Consider the following 12,260-nt stretch of genomic DNA (forward strand, 5'->3'; position numbering starts at 1 on the left):
ATCATCAAATGCAGAACTAAGATTTTTTTAAACCGGGTTTAAGCTTATCACAAATTACTTTGAGCGATAATTTAGAATTAAGACACTTAAGCGACATTTAGATACAATAAAAAAGGGCAAAATGAGATAGATGATTGTCTTTCTGCATCGGTTGTGTTTTGTAACTGCACATTGTATATCGTATGCATCTATGCTAGGTTTTGAGCAACCTACTACAAACATAAGAATAACAAATCTCGCTGTGATTGACGAATTTAGAAAAAGAGAAATGGTCCTCTAGGCATCCAGATCATGCACTGAAAACTTCATGCTCGCTCGTTTGTTCGCATTGTTTACAGAACTATGAAGTGGTAAATTTCAAGTCGCCTAATAAATTGACGAATTATTCATTCTGTCAAGAGAGTGGGGTAAAGAAACTTATTCCCTTGCTCATTAAGGTCATATCTCTAGCATCTTTTAGCAAAGACATGTTAACACGGGTAGAAGTCCGTGTCTGAAAAACGTCGACTGCTTAACCTTCCTATTTCGCGCCAAGAACGAAGGCCTCGATCCAGTCTTACACGGCTTCTCTGCCGTTCGCGTTGTCAAGAACGTCTGGTGCTTAAGCTCTCTATTGCTATTACATTAATGACGGTTTGAGTATATCAAAAGTTCTTTCTTAACGATCAAAAAATTGTAAATTTTGAAAACGCAACTGCAAAAAGGTCTAGTCCACAAAAACAACAAAACTATTTACAAATGAATAAAGGCTGAAAGTTTCTAAAGAAACTGTGGTGCTGCGTTGGTGGGGATAACAAGATAATTGGTTATATCAACTAAGTTGAAATTGTCGCTCTGACGAGGGGCTAACGCTGGAAACGTCAGCCTTTTTGTTCGTTACGGTGGCCAATTTACAATTTCAACTTAGTGTGTAAATGATGTAAATGGAGTATAAAACGAAAGCGATAAATGATGAGAAGGAGCAAGTGATTTCGTTGCGGTGGTTCGCCTTCTTCACTTTTTGAGTGTCCTAAATTGTTGCAACATAGGTATCATACCGATTATCGTCAACTTCATCGTCATCATAGACACTCGGCCATCGATTATTGGCAATAACTTCCTCTTTTTCATTGATGTAGTTAGGAACATGATTCTCACAATCACTTTCGTCATCTACAAGATCACTGGCGCAGTGATCTTTAATTCAAAGTTATCCTCTGTATCACTGTTGTCTGGGAAATTGTCGCGATCATTATCACAGTCACTTCTTAGTCTCCTTCTCGTCATTACTGTGAGGGGAATAACCTCCTTCATAATTGTTTGCAAAAAGTTCCTGATCATTCTCGTTGTAAAAACCTCCCACGTGTTGGTCATTACTGTCGTTGTCATCGTTGCTGTTGTTGGAGAAATAATCTCCAAAATCGTTATCTGGAAAGTGGTCTTAATGGTCATCAAAATCATTCTCTTAGTACAAAACCTCCTCGAGTTCGTCGCTACTGCCGTTTTCGCTGTCGCTGTTGTTGCAGGAATGATTTCCAAAACAGTTGTCGGAATATTGGTCCCGATCGTTATTAAAATCAGTGTTATCGTACAAACCTCCCAAGTGTCCGCCTTTACTGTCATCGTCGTTGTTGCCGTTGTCGGGGGAATGATCTCCCCCTTAGTTGTATGGAAAGTGGTCTTGATCGTTATTAAATTCAGTGTCGTCGCACAAACCTCCTAGGTGTTCGTCATTACTGTCGTCGTCGTTGTTGCTGTTGTAGGGAGAATGATCTTAAAAATCGTTGTCTGGAAAGTGGTCCCGATCGTCATTCAAATCGGCGTAATCGTACAAACCTCCAATGCGTTCGTCATAACTGTCGTTGTCACTATTGCTGTTGTTGGGGGAATGATATTCAAAATCGTTGTCTGGGAAGTGGTCCCGATCGTCATTCAAATCAGCGTCATCGTACATACCTCCAAAGGGTTCGTCATAACTTCTGTTGTCGCTATTGCTGTTGTTGGGGGAATGATATTCAAAATCGTTGTCTGGGAAGTGGTCCCGATCGTCATTCAAATCAGCGTCATCGTACATACCTCCAAAGGGTTCGTCATAACTTCTGTTGTCGCTATTGCTGTTGTTGGGGGAAAGATCTTCAAGATCGTTATCTGGAAAGTGGTCCCGATCGTCATTCAAATCAGGATCATCGTACAAACCTCCAAAGGGTTCGTCATAACTGTCCTTGTCGCTATTGCTGTTGTTGGGGGAATGATCTTCAAAATCGTTGTCTGGATAGTGGTCCCGATCGTCATTAAAATCATAGTCATTATACAAACCTCCGAAGTGTTCGTCATTACTGTCATTGTCGTTGTAGCTGTTGTTGGGAGAATAAGGTAGACGATTGTTGTCTGGAAAGTTGTTCTGACCGTAATCATCGTCGTCATCTGGAATATGGTCATCAGCTTTCTTCTGTCGTTTCTTAGACTCTCCTTTTTCGTCCTGTTACACCACAAAAATTGAGCACAAAAAGACTTTGAGTACAAAAAGTGGAGAATGTATCTTATGGATTAAAAGAAAACAGAGATAGTAAAGACACCTGGAGTACAGAATCTACTTTAAAGGATCTACTTGAAACGAGAGGGGCAACAAGATAAAGGTAAGCCAACTACAAAACGGTGCAACTAATGTCGCGGGTGTCACTAGGACAAAACGAAAATTTAGATGTAAAGAGATTTACCAGAGATTTACTCCATTGAGCCAGCCGTGCTTATCATGAGATTAAAGCATGGAAGGAAGATTACGTGCTAAAGACGTTTTTCCTTAAATTATTTTAGGAATGCTTAGCCATTAGGGTTATTCATTTGTTTTTGAGTCAAAGGCAATTAAACAATGGTGGCGACTTATTGATAAGTAATAGGCCAGTTTTATAAACCAATTTCAATGATACAAAGGACAGTGTCGAGGCTACGAACCATCAAATAACTGGCGACTAGAAAGAACGAGATCAACTTAAGCCACCTTTTACTACCCCCTTTAGAGATTTTGATTAAAGCGGGAAACTAAGGGGGAGGGCTCATTCGAGAGTTGGGGAAGGGGCATTACTCGATACTTAACCTTCAAGACAGAGGGTGATTGAGTCTTTACGATAATGATCACTTTCATATCTGCCAAAACTACAAAGATCACTTACAAGATAATCATTAACAATGGCCAAGCTTTGGAGCTTTTTGCAGGTTTTCGCCACATTGTCGACCTCCTCCTCGCCCATCTCTACGTTCTCCATGTTAAGTCGCTTCAGCTTTGATTTTTCAGAGAGATGCCAGACGAGATCACTTACTCCTTGAGCCAGTTGATTGGATCCAACTGACAGTGTTGTAAGATTTTGAAGGTACATAAGAGAGCTAGCAAGTGCCGTGGCCTCCTTTGCGCCCATTTTTGTGTCAGCCATATTGAGGTCAATGAGGCAAGTAGCTTTGCAAAGATTTTCTGCAATCACAGCAACTGCGCTTCCCAGTGGATTGTGAGATATATCCAGCAGTTCTAGTTTTAAAAGAGCTTGTAAGCAGTCAGAGATAGCCATTCCTCCTTCTTCGTCCATGTGGGTTTCTCTTAAATCCAGTCGAGTCAATTCGGGAACATATTCCAAGTTTTCTGCTAAATCTATGATCGACGTTCCGAGTCGATTTCGAGACACAGAAAGTTCTTCCAAGTGAGGAACATGGCGCAAGGCATTAGCAAGGTCTGAGAAGGCTTCTTGTTCCATGAGAGCATTTGACAATTCTAAGATAGTCAGCTGCTGTACATGACGAAGATTTGCTGCCAGGCACCTCACACTGCTACCCAATGGGTTCTCTGATAAGGACAACTCTTGCAAGTTACAAGCTTTCGGAAAGGCGTTTGCTACCACGGGCAGAAATTTTTCCGTCAAGCCTATTTTTTGGAGTCTCAAGCGTTTGAGACACTCTGTTATGTTCATTCCCGACACCAGACCTTCCGTCGCCTGAGACGCAAAGGATTCTTTAGTGCTTCGTAATATTATCTCTCGCGGTCTGCCAAGAAAGGGCAAAACATTAGAAATAACGCTGATGATGTCGCCTTCTAAGTCCTTGACATCAATTTTCTTTGCAAGAGAAAAACAGTGCCGACGAATTAGTAAATCCATCTTAGCTGCCCTATCACCGACCTCTCGGTCTTCATGACTTATACGGGCTTGAGAAAACGTAGCTGGTGCTGGTATCGCAAGCCTCTTCAGTGTTCCAACGTCAATGTTAGTAATCTGAGAAAAGTGAAGATACATCTTACTTTCTACGCGTTTTACCAATAGAGAGGCCAATACATCAGTTTTGCCTTGTCTTCTAACAAAGTCCGTAGCCTTCGTTTCTTCTGAAGCACTTACAATTACCGCGTTAAGATCGTCCATTATGGAGGAAATGTAGCCACGATCTTCAGGAGAAGGACGCCTTTGAAAATCAAAGAATACACTCTCAGGCAGGGATTCGGACTTCACAAAATGCCCGTCGGCCACCTGAGACAGGAGTGTGTCTGGTATTATTAAAACGCCAGTGAGAGATTTCAATAGTGACGGGTACACTTCTGTCTTGAATTGAATGGGTGTGGTGATAAAGCACTCGAGGCTCAACTTTGATAATCTTTTGTCATTGCTCGGCAAATCCTCCACGAACGGTGTTTCTGTTTTAACGTCTTTGAGAGGATCGTGGTTTTTCCTCAAAGACGCCAGATGCTGCAATACCGCTTTCGACCCTTCTGGCGACCATTCGCAGACAAATTTGAGGACCTCAAGCAAGTCGACAACTTTTTTTGTTGAATCTATGACAGGTATGCAAGTAACATTATCTTTAGCGGAGGGAAGTAACTTGTGAATGATAAACCAGGCTGCTAAGAATTCTTGAAAGGATTTATGAAGGAAGGCAACCATCTTCTTTGGCTTTGCGCTGAAGACTTTTACAATCTGAATTACGCCAACTCGGATCAATTTGCTACTCAGAAGCTCGTTAGGAAAATGCTCGTAATCAAGCTCAAGAGAATTGTTTAGTAACGCATTAAATGCCAGTTCTCCTACTTGTTCAAGATCGACACGGTAACTCTCGATGCTCCTAAATTCTTCATCGGCGTCCTTTGCGGCCATGTGGTTAAAAAGAGTTTGAATGAACTCGCTGTAAAGATATACTTTTGCCTCTGGTAACCCTTTGCGATTCTTTTCCTTCCAGAGTAAACAAAGCATCAGCAGAAGCAGGGGAATTTCTGCAATTTCCTTCAGCTTGTGGACCTTAATGTAATCAAGAAATTTATGCACTTCCTGTTCATCATCTAGAAACTTCATTGAAAACTCTTTGATCTGGGTTTCGTCAAATCCTTTTATCTGGAAATGAGCGCTGCTGTATCGCTTTACATCATCTTCCCTTATCGGTCGCGTTGTCAGTATCACAAAGCATTCCCGGAATTCTTCCCCCATCCACAGGCGGCCAACAAATGGTGTCTCCTCGCCTGCACTGTACTCATCATAACCATCCAAAACCAACAAAACTTTATCTTTGTGCTCAAGGATGTACTTGATGAGAGTATCTACGAGCCTGTGGTCTTCAGCGGAAAATAGCTTAGCTTCAATTAACATGTTACGAAAGGTTTTAATATTGGAAACATTTCGTAACGGAATCATGAGTAGCAGATCAAACTTCTTTAGGTTTTCCTTTCTACCTCTTGCCCAGTCGATGGCGATTTTCTTAGCGAAGGTGGATTTTCCTATACCGGGCATACCATATACAAGGATTCTGTTGCTTTTTAGCTCTTTCAAAATGTTGGAATAATCATCAAGTTTCTCCTGTTTCTTCCCACGTGGCTTTTTGTAGTCCCTGACCCAAAAGAGCTCTGTGTAAATTTCGTCGATTTCTACAGTGTTGTCAGGATCCCAAGGTGTGACTCTGACCTGGCTTAAGTTGTTATAGAGCTTCTCCAGACGATCCCTTAAGTCTGTAATGGATAAAAGCACCCAGAGTGGCGATGGAGTTATTAATTTATTATCAGTATTGGCTGTATTAACATTTAGTACAACTGATCCGGCAATCATAAAGATGAGAGCGCACTGATTGGTCGAGGATTGCGTCACGTCTTGCCATAATCACCTCGCACGAGGTAGTTATAGCAGCAGCGCTAAATTTCCTGGCTACCTCGCGTTTTGGCGAGTAGGAAGTACTTATCTCTATACCTTTGTAGGCAGAATCTAAAAAATTCAAAGGCATCTGAGCAATTATACTGCGACAATTATTTGCCACAGGTTAAATGAAAATTGTTGAATAGTCGATATTCAATTTGGCTTCGTTGCATAATTTTTAGTTTGATTTGACCTTATCTGCAGTCGAGCAGGTTGATATCAAGCTTAGTTTCCCGGTGCAGTACAATTAAAATCAAACTATTTCGGGTTAAATGTTTCAAAGTCAGAAAAGTCCTCACCTTTTAGGCAGAGATCTTTCGCGGGGATTGCCGAAGGTAGCATCATATCTACTTTCTCCTCTAGCTTTTGTATTTTGCAACTGAATGTCCCCAGTTGTTCCTTTATCTCACCAATTCCCTCTGAAATGACACTTTCTTCATATTCCTTCCATTCTTTGAGGAGCTGTTGATACCCTTCTTCCTTCTCAGGGTCTACTCCCTCAGTTTTCAGGTTATCAATAATCGCATCGTATTTAATACCTCCTAGTCTCACCAAGGGGTCCTTGATATTCTTCCAATGAGTATTGAATTGTACTTCATCAACAGAAGCCCGCTCGGCGTGGGCGAAGACTTCGTTCCTATAGATCTTGATACGGGTGATATCGGCTGCCTCTGTTGTGTCTGAGGCGGGTGGAGGAGTGTTCCAGCCAGTTGCCGGAGGAGAAAGACCACATATATTCCTAAGAAGGACAGCTATCAGGGTAATGTCAAAATCCAACGATGAGACTGACGATGAGGTGAGTTTGGTCCACTGTGCCGGGTAAAGAACTCGCCTCTTTTTCAATGAAGTCAGCGTGGATAATACAGAAGGAGTGTTTAAAACTGTATTAAGGTTTCCTGGCGGGCGCAGTTTCTCGAATACATCCCTCAGTACTTGTGAACCCACATCTACTAGCAGGCGACACAATCGAGCATAGTTAGTTGTCTCTTTGCTGTAAGCAGAGATTGTCGTCATTACGAACAAAGGAATCCTATAAGAAACACGTAATACGGACTCGTCATTTTAAGAGTTACGACAAAAATTTAATTTGCCTCTTTGTCTTTAAATTACTTTTAGTGTCAATTATGGGAAGGGATGCTACATTAATTTGCGACTAAACCACTTTTCTGTGCATTATCACAATTTTCCAGGCCAAAAACGTTTCGTGGAGAGAGAAGGCGGGTGACGCCAAATACTGCCGACGTCGTAATTAGAGTTTTCTTGGGGAACAAGAGCTGGGAACTTTTATCTGGGGTCAGGCATAGACAACGCTGACTTGAAACAACCTTTAAAAGAGCTCATACGAGGCATTTAATGCATGTCAGCATTTTCATAGACCCTGAATCTATTTCCCCCACAATTATATATATATATATATATATATATATATATATATATATATATATATAACTAACTGCAGACAGTACTGTTTCGGCCTTCTGGGCCTCATCAGTGCAGTGCTAATGCTAGGATGGGGGAGAACCGAGTCGGTCACCCCAAACGACCCAACCTTTGTGGTATCGTCTAAGCCATGCCAGAGTGCTCAAACTAGAGTAAACCAGCGAGCATGCGCTGTGTAAAACAGTGTAAAACGATGAAACATGAAGCAAACTTCTAACTGTTCCAGCTTTAATGTGGCGACGTTTCGGCCTTCGGCCTTCTTCAGGTGGAACGTATTTACATAGAAATTAAAAACGAAACATCCTAGTAGGATTACAGAATGACCTGAATTTATACTAAACGTAAGAAATAAAAATAGTATTGCGTAATGCATTCCAAACCTAAATAATGGGATATAATAATGAGTAAAAGGCAAGAATGTGCAATAGGCGAAATAACCACGAATGGTTGCGAAGAACTCAATTACATTGTGTAAATGATGCTCTAATTAAGTATTATAGCGGACAAGATTTTTGGATCTGAATTCGCGTCTTTTGTTAAGTTCATGGGGACTTAGTGTACATAGTTGTGCGGTCTTAACTGATGAGTGGATCAACTTTTGTTGGTCTACGAAACAGACTGTATTAAAATCCATATGTGCGTCACTCGAGTAGTCCATTTGCTAATATATATATATATATATATATAAACAGAATAAAAATGTTAGTAGAAGCTTGTAAAATATATATATAAGCAGAAATGTAATGGTCAAGAGGCCAACTCCAATATAGCTTTGTTGGTTTATTAGCTCGACGTTTCGACCGTCTCGGTCTTCCTCAGAAGCACACTAATTACATCCTAATGCTCCTGAGGAAGACCGAGACGGTCGAAACGTCGAGCTAATAAACCAACAAAGCTACATTGGAGTTGGCCTCCTGACCACTACATATCTGCTTTTATCATGATTTACGTTATTTCAAGAGTCCACGATCGCTTCAGTGATCCTCCAGGCAGCGCGTTTGAGACTGATCAGCATTGTTTGTGGGACCCCTTACAAGCTTCTACTTATATATATGTATATATATATATATATATATATATATATATATATACATACATATACATAAGTAGAAGCTTGTAAGATATAGCTCTTTGGCATACGATGCTTTGCTTTCATGTCCAAATTGAGCACTCTATCTAGGATGAGTCATTGCTGTTGCAATTGCGCATGCTCGCTAGTTTACTCTAGTTTGAGCACTCTGGCATGGCTTAGACGATACCACAAAGGTTGGGTCGTTTGGGGTGAGCGTCTCGGTTCTCCCCCACCCTAGCATCAGCACTGCACTGATGAGGCCCAGAAGGCCGAAACAGTACTGTCTACAGTTCGTTATATATATATATATATATATATATATATATATATATATAATATATAACTGCAGTTATATATATATATATATATATAACTGCAGACAGTGCACACTGTTTCGACCTATGTGGGTCTCATCAGTGCAGTGCATACACTGGGCCAAGCTCTGGAATAAACCATTGCCTGGGCGCTACACTTGTGGGACCAAGTGCAGACACGTTGCCATGCGCGAGTGCTCAAATCACAACTAAGGTGATGAGCTTCGCCCGAAGGCTAAGTGCATGGCAACCCCAGTGTAGAGTGCTCAATCGCAAGGTAGCCAAAAGGCACATATATATATATATATATGTGTGTGTGTGTGTGTGTGTGTGTGTGTGTGTGTGTGTGTGTGTATGTGTGTGTGAGTGTGCAAAACAATTTTAACGTTCAACTAGCACAAAATCTCCGTGTGCAGAATGTGACAGTCTCTACAGAAACGTTTTTATGGTAACGACAACCAAAAAAACTCATTTTCATTAACGAGCATGGAAAGTGACGTCAGGTAATCCAGAACTCCTAATGGCCTGGCAATGAAACAGTGATGTCTTACAGTAGGCAAGAAGAGTTAAAGTGGAAGTACACGTTCGTTATTACATACGATGTAACGTTGTGGACCTTAAATACTGTATTCACGCAGGTGACTGGAGCCATGTATGTCTGACGAAGAAAACAAGATGATCAATAATTCTTCCTTGTTGAAACTAACCTGAATTGGTGCCCCTTACCCACGAGTAGTACCCACGGCCATGACCTTGCACTAAAACATTCACAACAATATCAGTGACCTTAGATTATATTTCTATCACATTTTTATATACTTCCATTGGATCCGTTTACAATGGATTTGTTGCTACTTTTGGGGTGTATGTAATGTGTTCTAGGTTATTCAACATTTACTCTTTTCCAGGTGAGCGAATGAAGCGAAAAACTGAGTGTGCAACTTCTGAGGTTATCCTACAGCCACTTGTAATTCTAGGCAAGCACTCCTCGAATTGCTCGAATTACTGAAAATTAATCTTGTAATACAACATACGATGAAATAACCGAGAACAAAAACTCTCTAAACCATGAGAATATTATTTTGAAACTTTTCTCGTATCAAACACAAACAATACATTTGGGCGCTATGAATCCAAGGCGTAACAGTAACGGCCGTTTGAAGATTCTACATAAAATTCAACGGGTGGCATCGTCATTTGTTCATACATATCGCTTTTTAACTTGAGACTCACCCTCAAAGATCCCGATACAGCAGCTGTCTTTATAAACTTCTACAGCGGTATGTTCCTATGGATACACGAATTCAACTCAGATAGCTATGTCACGCTTTGTTTTTAGCAAATTTATCAAGTTCTTCATCTGCAATCTGTATTGCTCTTATCCATCCTTAAAAATCCTCGTGTCTTTCTTGGTTTATTCTAAACCACAGCTGCTGGTGTTTATCTAGATCTTGAAGCAAACTGAATTAATAGGTCTTCCCTCTACCTTGATAACGTGACGTTTCTTGTAATACGATTCTCAACGCTTACGCTAATGCGAAACCATCCAAATAATCCTGTATCAGATCAGATTTAAGATGAAACTGTTTAATTTGTGCTTTACTATCTGAATGTCACAGCTCTGGCAACCGTGATGAAGTTTCCCACAAATTACGACAAGCGATCCAACGATGTAACGAATTCAGATCAGTGAGACTTATCAAGCTGATGAATATGTATATCTTTGCTAAAGTTTGCCTCGCTCGAACAAACAATGATAATTTTGGCAATAAGATTGCCAAAATAAGCACCGTTCTTGAGACAAAATATCAGAATATTGGCACGTTAGACGAACAAGCGTTTGTTTTTCTTAAGAATCTACTTAAGCTGCTCGGCCAGTTAAAAGTTTTCTTCAAGAACATGGATACAGCAAGTCAGAGTAGAATTTAATGTGCATCTCAAAGTCAAGACGAATTAAGCGGAAGTGATTTGTGCATTTTAATGAAGCAGGCTTCGTACACATTTAACGACTCACTACATTATTAAAGGCAACGTTCTTATGATATTTCGGCTAAAAATGACCAGCGTTTCTGTAAAAGTACTGGCAGTCGTGGAGTACACATCTGGATTGAAGTGGTTTTCGCTTTACAATACATCGATGTGTATTTCTCTGTCCCCTCGTTTGAAAAGGAATTGCATATTCAAGACGCAATGATACGATTCAATAACAATGTAAATCATTGAAAAGCGTAAAAGCTAAAATTGCATGTTATGGGCTTTCTTTCTTTCTTAAAATTATCAATTTTTGGCCACAGACCTGCGATATTATTCACTCCCTTAGTAGCTTATAGTGCGGATAGCAAACCGCGGTCCATTCGGTTACATCTAACATGACCAAACGGAAATATGATCATGTAAGAAGAACAAATATTCCCTCAGCCTTATGTCACATGACCCCCTTGTCACAAGCACAATAAATCATCAGGTTTTATTGCGTGATTTTCGTAGAAATGAATATAATGTGTTACAATACGTTAACCTGCAGGTTTTCAGGCTCACTTAGGGCCTACTCTGGGACCTTAAGTTGCCTAAAGTCGCCTAAAGTCGCCTAAAGTCGCCTAAAGTCGCCTAAAGTCGCCTAAAGTCGCCTAAAGTCGCCTAAAGACGCCTAAAGTCGCCTCAAGTTGCCTTAAGTCAATATTGGTTACGCAATGTTATAAGGGCTCCACCCTAATCCCAATTGACCCCAATCACCCCACTTTAATCATAAGGATCAGAGGAAGAGGCATGGTGGCTGAATGGTTAGTACACTGGACTCGACATTAGTCCAGTTTTGGTGTCTAGAGTTGGAGCATTGCATTTTGTTCTCGAGCAAGATACTGTAAGTTCAAAGTGCCTCACCTTTTCCAGGTGTAAATATGGATACTGGTTGGCAGTGGGGGAGGTAATCCTGCAACGGACTATGAGTTTAATTGTTGTTATTGTGAGGTCGGCAATAGCGTCCATATACATAGAAACTCCATCTGAAAATAGTCATGCACCTGTCTAACCCCTATGCTGGCATGGGTAATTCCTACATGTAGACAATACTGATGTATCTATTGATTAGTTAATTTGGTTTGGCAGGGGACGTTAAAGAACCCACTCACGAGATTACTGTGATGGGGTCTGACCTGTTTACTGGGAATTAATGGGGGGGGGGAGGGGGCATCTTTAAATAAGTTTCCTTCGATTGGTTGTAAACTGCTGATGCAGTCCGGCCAAAGTCCCCCGAAAAGTGTTGTGATGCGCATTTGATCATATCCACATATTAATTTGCGCAATATA

General features: G+C 40.8%; 1 protein-coding gene across 1 annotated transcript; it reads right to left on the reverse strand.

Moving 5' to 3' along the window:
* Nucleotides 1-1,276: 1,276 nt before the first annotated feature.
* Nucleotides 1,277-11,351, reverse strand: LOC111330325 (NLR family CARD domain-containing protein 4). Its single transcript, XM_088759699.1, has 6 exons — nt 11,251-11,351; nt 10,188-10,242; nt 9,662-9,712; nt 6,428-7,158; nt 3,150-5,947; nt 1,277-2,458 (listed from the first exon to the last, which is right to left on the reverse strand). The coding sequence occupies exons 4-6, from the start codon at nt 7,140-7,142 to the stop codon at nt 1,754-1,756; spliced, it is 4,218 nt and encodes a 1,405-aa protein (XP_088615825.1). The 5' UTR covers nt 7,143-7,158; nt 9,662-9,712; nt 10,188-10,242; nt 11,251-11,351; the 3' UTR covers nt 1,277-1,753.
* Nucleotides 11,352-12,260: the final 909 nt, after the last annotated feature.

This window comes from Stylophora pistillata, chromosome 1 (assembly GCF_964205215.1).
Source record: "Stylophora pistillata chromosome 1, jaStyPist1.2, whole genome shotgun sequence".
Taxonomy (NCBI): domain Eukaryota; kingdom Metazoa; phylum Cnidaria; class Anthozoa; order Scleractinia; family Pocilloporidae; genus Stylophora; species Stylophora pistillata.

What these genes read in the sequence shown, in the direction of transcription:
- LOC111330325 (XM_088759699.1), bottom strand. Translation starts at nt 7,142, where the DNA reads ATGACGACAATCTCTGCTTACAGCAAAGAGACAACTAACTATGCTCGA. An exon ending in GAAAGATCTCTGCCTAAAAG is followed by an intron (nt 5,948 to 6,427) that starts GTGAGGACTTTT and finishes TATCCATTACAG; the next exon opens with ACTTAAGGGATCGTCTGGAG. An exon ending in CCATTGTTAATGATTATCTT is followed by an intron (nt 2,459 to 3,149) that starts GTAAGTGATCTT and finishes GTGGTGTAACAG; the next exon opens with GACGAAAAAGGAGAGTCTAA.